A 13,914-nucleotide genomic window follows, 5' to 3' on the forward strand; every position below is an offset into this window, starting at 1 on the left:
TGAATCCATTTGGTTTGTTTATTTCCTCTTAAGCCACTAGTACAGGTTATCTGAAAGGTTCCAAAGTCATGATACTGATAAGCACTTTACCGTTGGCGTACAAAACAGGATTTACTTCAAACTCGTACTTTGTGAGTGGACATCACACAGTATTCTCTGAGCTATAAATAAAACAATAAATAATGTTATTGGGACCCCTAAACCTTTACCGGTATCCATTTACAAACCAAGACCTTCCTCAATCTGCTCTAAGACAAAAGAAACAGAAGACATCATGTATTAATGAAGAAGCATTATACAGATAAAACGTTGATGCTATAGTGCCTAAAAGTCAGTTCTAACTCCAACTGTTGGCTTTTTCTACAGCTCTAAACAGGCACAAATGAGAGAACAATAATGAGAATCATGACAAAAACAGCAGAAATATGCTCACACAGCCTTAACACATAACTTGGCATAAAGTGCTCTGCCAGGCCCTACAATACACCCATATAAACCTCCTTAGCATTGGAATTTAACATTCTAATATGGTACTATTGCACATGATGCCATAAAGCATTGTCTGGAAGAATTACCAATGATAAAGAGAAAATAGTATATTAATCTACATGAGCTATATTTATGAACCTCCTTGTATCAAATTCAATGCAATGTTTTGCCGGAGATCAGTAGTTTCACAAAATCTCTTTTTCTAGCCTTAGTCATAACAATTACAAACATTCAGGACTGTCTGTCATATCTTGCGTTGTTACACAACATGAGAAAGTGAAGTGATTTAACATGGCTACCGTAATGGTTACCAATAAACTCGATGGACAAGACTACGTTTTTCCTACCTAGTGGTTACTACTATAAATATATGCATTTCAAAGACAATCTTAGCATGTTGCATCTAGATATAAACAAAGCAAGAACGGATCTTAAATGCTGCATTGTTTGATCTCTGAGTAATGAAACCAAAGGACACGGTGCGCTCTCTCTCTTCTCCTCCTCCATAAGTTAGCTTTTTAGACAGTTCCTGGTCATTTTCCTTACCATCAGCTCATTGTGGTTTTGGAAAAAAAACTGGCCAAGTGAGAATCACACCGGGGGTCTGAGATTATGGCAGTCTGAACTGACATGCAGAGCAGCTTGTGGGGAGAGAAGCCATTTTCAGACACAGTGCAGGAGGTGAGGCTTGAAGTCTGTCAGAACGGCTCATGCTGTCTGGCGCCTTATGAGGAAACCCTATGGAGATGCTGTGGACCGTAGCCCTTTACACGAGACAGAAAAAGAAGCTGGGTTTCCATCCAACCTATTAATGCAAATCTTTACTATTCGAATAGGAAATCCTGAGTGGAAATATTTGAAATTCGCATAAAATCTCCATGAAAAAGAAATCGATTCGCTGTTCACACTTCCTCCCTTAATCAGGAGAGTGTCCAACACCGAGGATGGAGATGTGCACAGACTTGCATTTCTTTTAGCTGAATTGTCATAAATGCTAAACTAGTATGTAAATTAGTTGGATGGAAACCCAGCTATTGACCCCCTCATTGATGACTGATGCTTGTCCATCTGCACTGAATGTTACAGTGATTTTAACAGTAGTTCTCATGATTTTTGTCACCTGCCTCAATCTTCCTGGCTGCAGGCCCCAGTTCCACCTTGCAAACACGCTGAGCAAACTTTAGAGAGCAGAGAGTCTCACCAACGTTGCTCTCAAGAGAGGAGACCTGATGGAGACAACAGCAGGAGTTAGCCTATAAATAAAGCTTTCACTTTGTTCATATTGCATTTAGCCTACTTTAGGTACTTTTTGGCCAATGAGAATATACAACACATGTCAACATGTCATTTGACGCATTCCTCTTGTGCGTAAACAAGAAGGTAAACAACAGAGAGGAAGCATGGCTATATGTCACACATAAAGCAAAGCTGGACTTTGAAAAGACACTGTTGTGTTGTGATATGTTGTGCACTTTGTGTGCACTAGAATGATACAATTGAAATCCAGCCAACTATGCCTGAGCCCCTTGTGAGTGCCACTATTATCACTGATGAGTACAAGAGAATGAAAAACCTGTCTGCTCTTAACCATGTAAAAACAAGGGCATAAGTGTCTGTAAGTACCTGCACAACCATGGCAGTCTTGTTCCCCTTGCCAAGGGAGTCCTGCAGCAGGTAGGTGAGTTTGGAGTTCCTGAAGGGAATGTGCGTCGAGCGGCCCCTCAGGGCCTGGATGACGTCTCCCAGGGACAGCAGGGAGCGGTTGATGTTCTGGGCCTCCTTCAGCCTCTCGCCCTCTGCTCCTGACTTCCACACGCGCTCAGACCCGGCCAGATCCACCAGGTTCAGCTTGCCTGGGAAAGAAGTAAGGACATCACTAAGGACATCAGGGAAATCACTAGACAAGTCACAAAATTGTCCCAGTGAGTTTGGATCTGACTGCATTCATTCTCCCTGTAGTGACCTGACAGTATGCTGTGTGCAAGGCTTCTGTTGTGCAGAGATTGTGTGGTTGTTTTGGTGTATGTGTGCTACTGACCTGTTGTCTTAGTGCCGGTGGCCAGGTCTATCCCCTGCACTGTAATCATGAGTAGAGCATGAGAGCGCGAGCTGTGCTGGTTCATCTGAGTGCCAAATGTGATCCGATTGCGGCGGGCCATGGCAAGAATCTGGACAAGACATTGAAGGGTGAGGCATATCAGTGTTTTTTTTACTAATACAAAACAAAACATTCAGTCACAAGAAATGTGATAAAGTATAATGCCATGACATGATGTTGCAGATAATGTATACAGCATTTACCTTTTAACATCAATATCATATCTTATCGTGCCTAAAAATCAGGTGAATACCGTAGACAATGACAGTCAAGAGGTCGATGCCATAAAGGCAACCAAACTTTTACAATGAAAAATATAGATGTTTGTCCAGGGTCAAATATTCTGTCTAAACAGCTTAAACTGCTGCAGTTAATCCCTGAATCAAATTTAGAGATGTAAGGCAGAAGACAGAAGTGACTGACCTTCTTAATGTGCTGAAAGCTTTTGACCTCAATGACCCTGAGGCCAGGGACATGCAGCTGACCAGACCCATCAGGGTTCATCTTGATGTCCAGCTTCTCTCCATCCTTACAGAGCAGGTCTCTGAAGAACACAGAAATTAATCCATATAGTCAACTTTGAAAGAAGTTGAAGAAACGAATCCTAAAGTTCGTACATATGGTGGATCAGCTTCTGCTAAATGAAATAACTACATAAATGTGTAAACAGATCTGACAGACGGTTATGAAGGATGCATAAAGGCATCATGAAGAGAGATTTCTGTGAGATGATACCTGAGGACTTCATTGTAGATCTCCACAGAGGTGACGCTGACTGTGTACTCCCACATGTCCTTCCTCTCCTCGATCTCATTGAAAAGGTGTTTCAGAGCTCGCTGGTTGATACCAGGGTTCTCTGAATTGCCCTACGTGGCAAAAAAAAAGGATGATGTCAGCAGACGAAAGTACAATGTCATTCCAAATGTAAATCTGATCAAGTCAGGTGGTGTTCAGTAGTTTGAAATGAGAGCTCCCTATCACTAAAACTAAACTGCTTTTGAGGATAATAATTGTTTGTGTAAAAAACACTTAAAAATAACACTTGAAAAACACAAAATGTCACCATTGTGCCTCTACCTCCATCGTATAGGTTTTTCCTGATCCAGTCTGACCGTACGCAAAGATACAGACATGATATCCATCAATGCAGGATGTCACAAGGGGCTCGATCTCCTGAAACACCTGAAAACCAAGATCATTCCACTTTAATTCACTGAAGCTGCAAAAGTGCTCAATACAGTGTAAATGTAATCAGTTTGAGATACTGTTCTACAGCTGTTAAAATGACGTGTGAATGTCCATCACCTCTTCTTGAGTTGCCTGCGGATGGAACGCTTTATCCAGCTCAAAGGTGCGGCCTTTCCCCTTGTTCATCACTGTGAGGGCTGACTCGTTGTGGGGATCCGTGGTGACCACCACAGCCTGGCCCTCCTCACGCTGGTCCTCCTTCAGAACAGGCTTCACACGACACAACACACGGATGTTTCCTGGCAACACAGCAGTTTCCAGAGTTCAACAGGATCAAACCAGAGCCCACAGGCTACTGCCTCATTTGATGTCTCAGCATTTGATGAGTTAAGAGAATGGGATACTCATACGTAACAGTGACAAAAAAAACACGAACAGACAAACAGTAAGAAAATGAATGAATAATAGAACTAGCTAGAACTAGAAGTGTCTCCTTCCAATGGTACCTTTCAGCTCCACAAGCTGCTCATGGTACTTCCTGCGCAGAGCAACCTCCTTCCTGTACTTCTCCAGCAGGTCTTTGTTGGCCTCAGAAATCTCACTGATGGCTGTTGTCATCTGCATTGGTCAGAGAACACACACACACACACACACACACACACACACACACACACACACACACACACACACACACACACACACACACACACACGTGTTATTAGTTAATAAATCCATATGCACATAAACCCACATGGACACATAAATCAAATATTAATTTAGTGACCAATCAAATAACAGTGGGAGACAAACAATGGATGTTTGTCCTTAGGAAGAGCAGAGTAAACAGGAAGAGGCCTCACCTGTTTCTTGGCATCTTTAATGGCGGCTCCATAGAAATCAGAGAAGTTGCGAACCTGAGTCCTCAGGCTGGCATAGTCTGTCTTCATGGAGCGTAGAGTAGGAGGAAGGGCACTTAGACGGCTCTGCAGGGCTGAAGTACACACAGTCAAACACACACACACACACACACACACACACACACACACACACACACACACACACACACACACACACACACACACACACACACACACAAACACAATTAAAACACCTACACACCATTATTAAAAGTACCCCATACTGTAAGGGTGTAAAAATATCTAAGTGGAGGTTGCTAAACAATGTGACATTTACTCCAATTGCTCACCATCATAACTAAAATAAGATCTTAGACACAGATGTCGGAATAAACCCAGAAGTCCTGTTCTCAGATCAGCCTCTTTAGCCCATTGGGTGTGATCCCAGGCATGGACTGCTGAGCAGGTAGGATAAAGGTTGTCTGGTACTCACTGATGGACTGCTGAGCAGCTAGGATAAAGGTTGGTTGGTACTCACTGATGAACTGGTCCTGCAGGTTCTGCAGATTCTCCTCAGAGCAGTTGGCAGCAGCTTTAACGGCCTCCTCCTTCCTCTCCTCCAGGTGGCCAATCACCTTCAGGAGCTCCTCTCGGAGGGCGTTAATCTCCCGCTCATATGCTGCGATCTGCACACAACCTCACAAGTTCAACTCAAGCATAAGCACCATTTACCATTCACCCACTGGCACAAGCCCAACACTCACACAGACACATTAACCCCCACCTTCCCTAAAGGGGATCTACAGCAGTCCCTTACATCAACTCCATCAATTGATGTACAATAAAAGAAATTCAAACTAAAAGAGTAACTTGATGATGATTGATTGATTGATTGATTGATTGATTACCTTATGTTGCAAATTGCAGCTGACTTCATCGGAGCGTCTGATGTGCTCCTCCAGCTGCTTACACCGTTCGTTCTGATTAGACAGCTTCTTTGTCAGTCGTTCATTCTTCTGCCTGGTTTCAGCCAGCAGCCTCAGAGCTGACGGAGACTCCACCTCCACAGTCTGAGTAACATACTGCACAAAGAAAGATGAAAGATGAATGTGTACACTACGTATTCTATATCAACATGGCAGCATCCCATGTATGCATCCGTCCCATTGCTTATGTTTAAACAGCCTTCTTTTCCATGTACTGATCCTGCTGTTTTGGCTCCTCTCTTCTCCTCTTTTCCCACCCTCTTCACTCCACCTCTTTCAACTCTTCTCCTCTGCTCTCCCTTCTGCTCCTCTCCGTATCCACTCTCTTCTCTCCTCTACTCTTCCGTCTTTATCTCCTCTCCTTTCCCCTCCGCTCATCTCCTCTTCTGCTGCTCCTACCTTGACCAGTGGCTCCTTGGTGCGCTCCTTGTCCAGCTCCAGCTGCAGCTCCTTCAGCCTGTCGTCGCGCCTCCTCACGTCCTCTCCCCTCCTCCACTCGGACTGCTCGCTCTGTCGCTCCAGACACGAGAGCTGCTCAGCGCGCTGCTGCAGGGTGCTCTCCAGCTGCAGGACTCGGCTGCGCAGGTTCTCGTTCTCCTGAAACACATACACACACACACACACACACACACACACACACACATGACACAGTGTGATGGGTGATGGATTGGAAATGCAAATGAGATGTTTGGATGCCCTATTCACCATATTAACATACAGTATATGCCCTTGTGTTTTCAGTCAGAGCTAACAGTGCTGTGTGCATTATGGTGAAGGTTAGAAATAGTCAAGTGGTACTGCAGATGGTGATCCCACATGAATGATTCAATATGTAGTTTGCTGTGAGCAATAACAAAACAGAACAATAATGAACAAAAAAAAATCCATGCATTTTATTTAGTTTTGCATAATATCTTTTCATTGTGCCTTTAAAATGATGTAGTTGTTGTCATTTCATTTCTTCATAAACAAAAAGTCTGTCTAGCTTACTGCCCTGTGTACAGAGGTAAGGACTAGGGCACCTTCATGAGCCCGGAGCTGGACTGACTGGGGATGACAGACAGCTGCTGCAGGAGACCCTGTGTGACGCTCAGGCTGTGCTTCAGAGTCTCGTTCTCCGCCGACAGGCACAGCACGCGCTTCTCTGAGTCCGTCACCCCCTGAGGACACACAGCAACGGAGACATCAGACTGGCCTGAATACTGAGAGGCCACACTCTTCAGCAGCAATAACTACAGAGTCTATAACGTCATACATTTGTATATATAATCCTTCCTTCAAAATGTTCCGCCTCTTTTAATTGTAAGCATTAACAATCTCTGGACAGGATTGTGCCTGAGATTGGTATTAAACAAGTAAATCACATCTTTTAATAACTATAGCTGTGTGGTCAGTAAAGATGTCTGGATCTAGCTGTGCCTCGTTTTTCAGTCTATTTTGGCAAGCTGAGAAGTGAGGGCAGCAGAATGTAAAAAAAGCCCTGTCTCTGAGAAGCTGTCTCAGCAGGGGGGAAAGATTTGGAGTGCTGCTCACAGATGCAGTTCTCAAGCGATTCAGCTCCTCCTCCCGCTCCTCTATGCAGCTCTTCAGCTCATCAATCTAAAGCAGGGAGAGGGAAGGCAAGAGGAGTGGAAGTTAGAAAACAAGGGGTTAGGGACCTGCTTGTGTTGTTACATTAAAGACAGAATGGACAAAATGTCAGCCATGGAAAAGAAGAATGTTAAAAATGAGAAAGCGATTTAAAGGGTAAAAGACAATGAAATACACAGAGGGAGATTGGACATACAAGATGGAGGGGAAGTGAAAGAAAGAGAGAAACAAAAGAAAACAAAGTACCAGATGGAGATTTAGAAGTAAAAGAGGGAGAGGTAGTGACCTGCTGCTGGAAGGCCTGGACTTTAGTGTGGCGGTCGAGCTCCTTCTGCTCCAGCTGAGTGTGCAGCAGCCTCAGCTCCCCCCTCAGCTGGCTCCGCTCGCCCTGCAGCCCACACAGAGACTCCACCAGTGTGTGCAGGCCAGCCTTCCCTCCGCAGGCCTCCACACCGTCACCTGCAACATCATCACAAGGACGTCGCGAATGGCCACCACCATTATCATCACTATTACCATCGTGTCATCATCATCATCATCATCATCATGATCCCAATTGGCATCTTCATGCTGACAATCATCCCCAACATCTCTATAGCTTGTCATCCTGTAAATCAGTATAGATGATACAAGTATAGATAATGTAAGAGCTGCAGGACCAACACACTAATGAAGGCTGTAAATCAGCAATTTAGTTTTTTCATGTCATAGTTTTCATGGAGTGATAAATATTTTTTCATATTATATTTCCTATATTCCTTATATTATATTTCCTATATTCCTTGCTTATATTTCATATTATATGGTGTCTTCTGACTAGACATGGCCTGAAAAGAACTCCTGCTTCAGTCACGACTCATCTCAGTGACAGATTCATGCTCATCACATTTTAATAAATGTAAACTTTCCGCAAGCTAATCTCTTGCTTTAGGTTAACATGTTTAATGCATGATACTGGCAGCTAGCCCACACCAGCACACGGCGGTCACTTTGGGGCACTTACATCTCTTCCAAACATTTACTCATCTTCAGCCAGCTCCAGCCAGGCAAGACCGAAAATGTGCCCGTTAACATTTTAATCAGTTTCCCGCTTTAATTATTCACAAGCAAAGTTAGTGTAGCCCGTCTTCCTCAGAGCTTGTAACATTACTCAGTGAATCGGGCCAAGTCTGAGTGTGCTGTGTCAGAGTGATAAACCTCAGTTTGGGGGGGGGGGGGGGGGGGGGGCAATTGAAGCAAAGTGGAAGAAGGGGACTGAGCATGCTCAGAAAGTTGTTGCAGCACAAACGTGAGGAGAGGAAGCGTGCTCGAGGAATAGCCACTCGGTAGGTGCCCAGCTTTGACCCGTAAAGGCTGTCTGAGAGCCAGCTTAGAGCAGTTCCAAAGAGATCCTATTCACTGTGTGCAGAACCATGTGTAGAATTTAAAAGACGAACATTCTGATCACCTTCAGATGTCACTCTACATCAGTCACATAAGATACGTTTTTATATCGCGTAATAATTATGTTTACATGTTGATTTTTTCCCCTATGATTGTGTTTTTCTTAGCCTAAGACATACTTTTCCAGGCCCAGGACAAAACAAAAGTCTACATCAATTCTTTCTCTCAACAATGACATGACCTCACAATGACACATCTCTATAAAGCACCTAATGTCAATCATTTCTATGTCTTTCAATACACACAACCACAAACACCAGTTCAGGTAGCACTGGAGAAAGCTCACAATTTCTGACAAATTCAAGGGGCATTTCAAGGGAAGTTTATTCACAGGAGATCCATTTACACTAAGTTATAAAAAAGCTTATGGACATTGTAAGCTTTTACTCCAGCATGTCCGTACAATAGTATGAGCAGAGTAAGCAGTGACCATCTCTTCCTCCACCTCTTTCTCTCTCTCTCTCTCTCTCTCTCTCTCTCTCTCTCTCTTGCTCTCTCTCTCTCTCTCTCTCTCTCTGCTTCCTTCTCTACCTAATATTCACCAGGAAGCACTCTCAGCTATTTATATCACAACACGGGTGCATGTGGGCGCTAGCATGTGACGATGCTTGTAAGTGCACTTGCTGTTGGGAAATGCAGCACTCACACAGATGTTTAATTCATGTCCTGAAGTTACTGAGTCACTGATCAAGTGCCACACCACCCTATCTGCTTCACACACACGTACACACACACGTACACACACACACACACACACACACACACACACACACACACACACACACACACACACACACACACACACACACACACACACACACACACACACACAACCACATACACACACACAAACATTTACACACACACATCTGTTCACTGAGCAGACATGGCAGAATACAGTTTTTTTTCTTTGCCTGAGCAGCATGTGATACACTGCCCAAGTGTTTCTACTCCAGAACCCCATTAACTACCTGACATATATACATATACGTAAAAACATATATCATATATCTTATGTCACTTCACCAGGATTCATCTGCCTACTGAGGTAAAGCAGCATATGATCATAATGTAGGCAGGTTCAGGGTGAGTTTACAAAAGAAACAAATCTATTCAGGAAAATACCACCCAAAAACAATCAAAATGCCCAAACCCAACTCAGTACCCAAGGTTTGATAGGAATGACTGATATCTCAAGATATCTCTATCTGATGACCATGTCCACTGATGACCATTTGGTCCTGTCTGATGGGGACAGACCTCTGCAGAGAGATGATGTCAGCGGGAGCTTTCAGATCAGACCAGAAACAGCTGCCCTATATAAAAGGGCTGCTTGTCATGTCCAATTTAGCCTCAGATTGTGTAAACAACTTCACTGATTGAATCAAAGAGCAATCTTTTTCCTGGCCGCACATCCTGCTCTATGTCTTTGGTTGGTATTGAACAAACAACTCCAGCAGATGCTGACCTGGCCTTTGATGCTCTTCCAGCACCAGACTCTTAAATCTTTCTGAATTAATTCTGTGTCTTCTGACAAAATCCTGCATCAGAGGGAGGACTGTCTGCACATCCTGATCCTCAAGACACAAGAAACCTGCTGTTCTTATTGATGCTGTGTACAAACTGATATCTAGACAGCACCCAAACTGAATAAAAGTCACTGCTGACATTTCTACTCAGTAGGGCAAACACATTCAGCCTTCAAACTACAAATGGTTCAGGAACTATAAAAATCAACTTCGTTCAACTTCTTTCTTTAAATTTGAAATAAAATGAAATGAAAATGGAGGCATCACAAGTTGCCACCACTAGCCTATAAAGGGAGGCTGCACAAGTTTGTGTCAGAGCACAAAATGTCATTTTTGGGATGTTTTTTCAGCTCTCTCTCTATCTCTCTCCGCAACCCCGCTCCCTCCCACCCCTCCCCTGCCCTGCCCCTCCTACCTTCTCCAGTGGGCGTGTGCTGCTGGCTGATGACCTCCTCCAGGCTGCTGATGATGCTGTTCTTGTCGTGCAGGCGCTGGCGGTAGTGTGTGCGCAGGGCCTTCATGTGCCTGCGGTGCTGAACGCGGTGCCTGCGCAGCTGCAGTCGGTACTGCTCCGCCTGCTGCTGCAGCTGCTGCAAGTGTGAGTACTGCTCCAGGAAGCTGAGCAGGTGGGACATCACCGCCACCAGAGGAGACTCGCTCACCTGTACAGTGGCAGGGGTCAATATTGGAGCTTCAAAATGTCCAGATGTCACAAAGAATAAGATATAGCAATGTGATGATGGGGGATGATTGTAGAATCATTGAATCATCAAATAAAGTAATGCAGAGCCTCAGGAAGGAAGCACAGGATACATTAGAGGCACCTACGCCAAACAATAAGTAACTTGTCATAAAACAATGTGCCATAGAGACTGTAGACAGAGGGGAAGACTGCTATAAGTACTCACACTATTTTTAACAATATGAAATGACTCATGAATATATGACCTGTGGCAGTGGGAGGTAGAGTGGTTGAGATGGTATGAGAGCTCTGTTCTACCTTTTCTCCCACGTCCAGTTGTACGGTGGAGGTTTTTCTCTTCTCTGCCTCCTGCTTGAATGATAAGAATGCAGCCAAAGGGGTTTTGGCAGGCATCGCCAGCTCTTCAACAGGAACATCGTCTTCCTCGCTGAGAGAGAGGCCATCGCTGTCACTGCTACTGCCTGCAAGACAACCAGCTGTGACGTTTTGTGGTGGAACTTGAGGAACGGTGTGTGAATTCAGGCATATACTAACATACAGCTAGGGTTGTTTCTCTTTTCTCAACTGATTCATTTAGCAAGGTAAACCTAATTTATAAAATGTTAAAACACTCAGAACTACAATAACAGGAAATGCACTCACTGGACTCATTCAGTCTGGACCAACCCCTTTTCCCCATTCTGGGGGTGTGGCCTCCTCTCCTCCTGCTCCCTGTTTCCATGGAAACATGGTCAGGTCCATACTGGGAGGGAGAGAGACAAAGAGAGAGAGAGAGAGAGAGAGAACAAGTACGTGACAGGATTTTTCCCCACGTTAAACCATGACATCCATCATGGTCCCTGCAGCGTGTGGAGCAGCGGTTTCACCTTCATTAGGAGCTGCTGAGCAGCATCCCTACACTGAGATGGAGGCGTTTGTTTTTGGGAGTGGGGGGGGGGTGTAGACTTACCTTTGGGGAGTATCCACATGCCCCCTCCAGCGCCTCCTCATCCTCCTCCTCCTTCTTGAAGACAGAATAGAAGATGTAGACGAGCAGCGAGTAGAAAGCGATCATCTTTACGAAGGGTCTGAGATGCGGTGGGGGAATCTCCCTCACTCACACAGAGCTGCCTGTCACAAACAAGCAGACACTCACTCAGCAACCAATTGTGAGACTTACAACACCATAACGCTATTCCATTGTGATGCAGGACTACACAGTACATGAATACAGAGACACATGTATGTATGGCTGCACACATGAATACACAACGCCCCTCCCACACACACATGCACACACATACACCTATAGACACAGACACAACCATATATATATAGAAAAAGAGATTCACACATGCATGATACATTCTGTTTCACTTCCATAGCTAGACACATACACATACATGAGCATACGCATAGTGCACGTGACAAAATCCATCATGCTAACCATTCCCACAATAATCCCAGCTATGCCTATGACTTTAAAGGATTAGTAGTGGCACTATTTACAGTCTTAACAGTCTTTTCCCTAGATCTGTACCTAATTAAAAACAATAATATAATATATTCTCTCTGTCATCCTCTGTCTGCTTACCTGCAGCTCTTTGTCCTCGTCTTCCTTCTCCGCAGGTGAAAATCACCTCTCGGTCTCTCTCATGTCAGCACATATCTTCACCTCCATCTCAGCCCCTCTTGTCTGTCTCCATCCCTCCGTCCCCTTGGAGTCCCAGCAGCCCTCACATCCTCTGTGCCCGTGTCAGCCGTTAGTGCTCCTGCTGCTGCTGCTGCTGCTGTTGCGGACGAGGCGCTGACTCCTGCACTCCTCCTCCTCCTTTTGCTTCCCCTCCCCCTCTCCCTCCCTCCCTCGCTCCCTCTCCCTCCCTCCTTCTCCCTCTCTCTCATTCTCCTCTCCATCCAGCTCACAGGCGGTGTGCTGCAGTGAGCGTGCTCGGTGCGCGGTGTTGTCTCAGTAGCTGTGGAGTGGAGCTGAGGGTGACGGATGAGGTGAGAGCTGGCAGGGGTGATATGGATCTGGGAGTGGTGCTTCCTCTAAAGAAAGATTTTGAGTCCTTGGAGGATTGAGTATATTGCAGCCACTCTGCAGAAATAGAGGGCCATTTAACTGCTTCAAGAACCTTTCTAAAGACATAAGCAACACTTTCATACAAAAATCAGGGTGATTTCTTCAGATGTTTTTTACGATCTACCCTCAAATTCACTTTCATAGCTCTTTCTAATGACCCAAAATAGTTCATTCATATTTCTCAGTAGCTCATATGTAGAAATAAGTCACTCCTGCATGCAAGGCCCAAAGTTCTTATTGAGCAAAAGATGTTGTAGGCTTTAAGGCTTTAAGGTAGTTGGTATAAGATCTGTGCTGACTAGATGTAGAAAGAGTTCCTCCAGGGTTACATTTTATTTACAGTGTCTTTTTTGATCAGAAAACCTCCCTGTCACAAGCAACTCATTAACACAACAGGCCTCAGTTTTACTTCTTTTGGAAAATGCACTATACTGGAACTGGCTGGATTCATTTAATTAATAACCTAAAGACTTTGGTATCCCCTGACAGACTTTCATTTCTGGATAAAGAAATCTTGAAATTGAAAATCTTAGCCAGAGTCTCAACTTTCGTCGTGCACAGCTAGAGAGCAAGCCCACCCCCCACCCCGTCCTGAAAGATGTCATCAGTCTACAGCTATGTGCTACAGCCGACATAAATAGTTATCTTATTAACTGAGGTATTGATATAATCATAGCCACATTCCCCAGGCTTCAGTATTTCATTTCCTCATAAAAAGCATTCATCTTCTAACTGTTGTGCATACCAGAGTGGCAAAGTGATGTGGATTGCATTTTTAATCAAAGCACTGTTTGACATGCTGGCAAGTCCTCCGCACAGTACAATACTATCGGTTATAAAGTGATGAAGCAGCAGAATAGAGAAAAGCTTGAATCAGAACAAGCTGGGTGTAATGTACAATGTAAGTCACCTTTAATAGCCGGAGTGTCTGAGTGGTCTGTGTGTCCATGATGCATGGTAAGATCAAAT

General features: G+C 44.4%; 1 protein-coding gene across 1 annotated transcript; it reads right to left on the reverse strand.

Moving 5' to 3' along the window:
• On the reverse strand, positions 1–12,689 carry si:ch211-257p13.3 (kinesin-like protein KIFC3). Its single transcript, XM_031573903.2, has 20 exons — positions 12,457–12,689; positions 11,833–11,993; positions 11,526–11,625; positions 11,181–11,344; positions 10,596–10,842; positions 7,495–7,667; positions 7,152–7,217; positions 6,641–6,778; positions 6,018–6,215; positions 5,541–5,714; positions 5,171–5,318; positions 4,636–4,766; positions 4,282–4,393; positions 3,893–4,074; positions 3,665–3,769; positions 3,323–3,453; positions 3,011–3,131; positions 2,528–2,657; positions 2,113–2,342; positions 1–1,715 (listed from the first exon to the last, which is right to left on the reverse strand). Exons 2-20 carry the CDS (start codon positions 11,935–11,937, stop codon positions 1,581–1,583), a joined length of 2,790 nt encoding a protein of 929 aa, XP_031429763.1. The 5' UTR covers positions 11,938–11,993; positions 12,457–12,689; the 3' UTR covers positions 1–1,580.
• Between the last annotated feature and the right edge of the window lie 1,225 nt (positions 12,690–13,914).

The sequence above is a fragment of the Clupea harengus genome, chromosome 1 (genome assembly GCF_900700415.2).
Source record: "Clupea harengus chromosome 1, Ch_v2.0.2, whole genome shotgun sequence".
Classification (NCBI taxonomy): domain Eukaryota; kingdom Metazoa; phylum Chordata; class Actinopteri; order Clupeiformes; family Clupeidae; genus Clupea; species Clupea harengus.

Excerpts from the sequence above, each read along its gene's own strand:
- si:ch211-257p13.3 (XM_031573903.2), bottom strand. The coding sequence starts at position 11,937 with ATGATCGCTTTCTACTCGCTGCTCGTCTACATCTTCTATTCTGTCTTC. Across the intron at positions 6,779-7,151 it reads ATCGCTTGAGAACTGCATCT|GGGGTGACGGACTCAGAGAA; the intron begins GTGAGCAGCACT and ends GTGTGTCCTCAG. Across the intron at positions 5,715-6,017 it reads CCAAGGAGCCACTGGTCAAG|TATGTTACTCAGACTGTGGA; the intron begins GTAGGAGCAGCA and ends TTCTTTGTGCAG.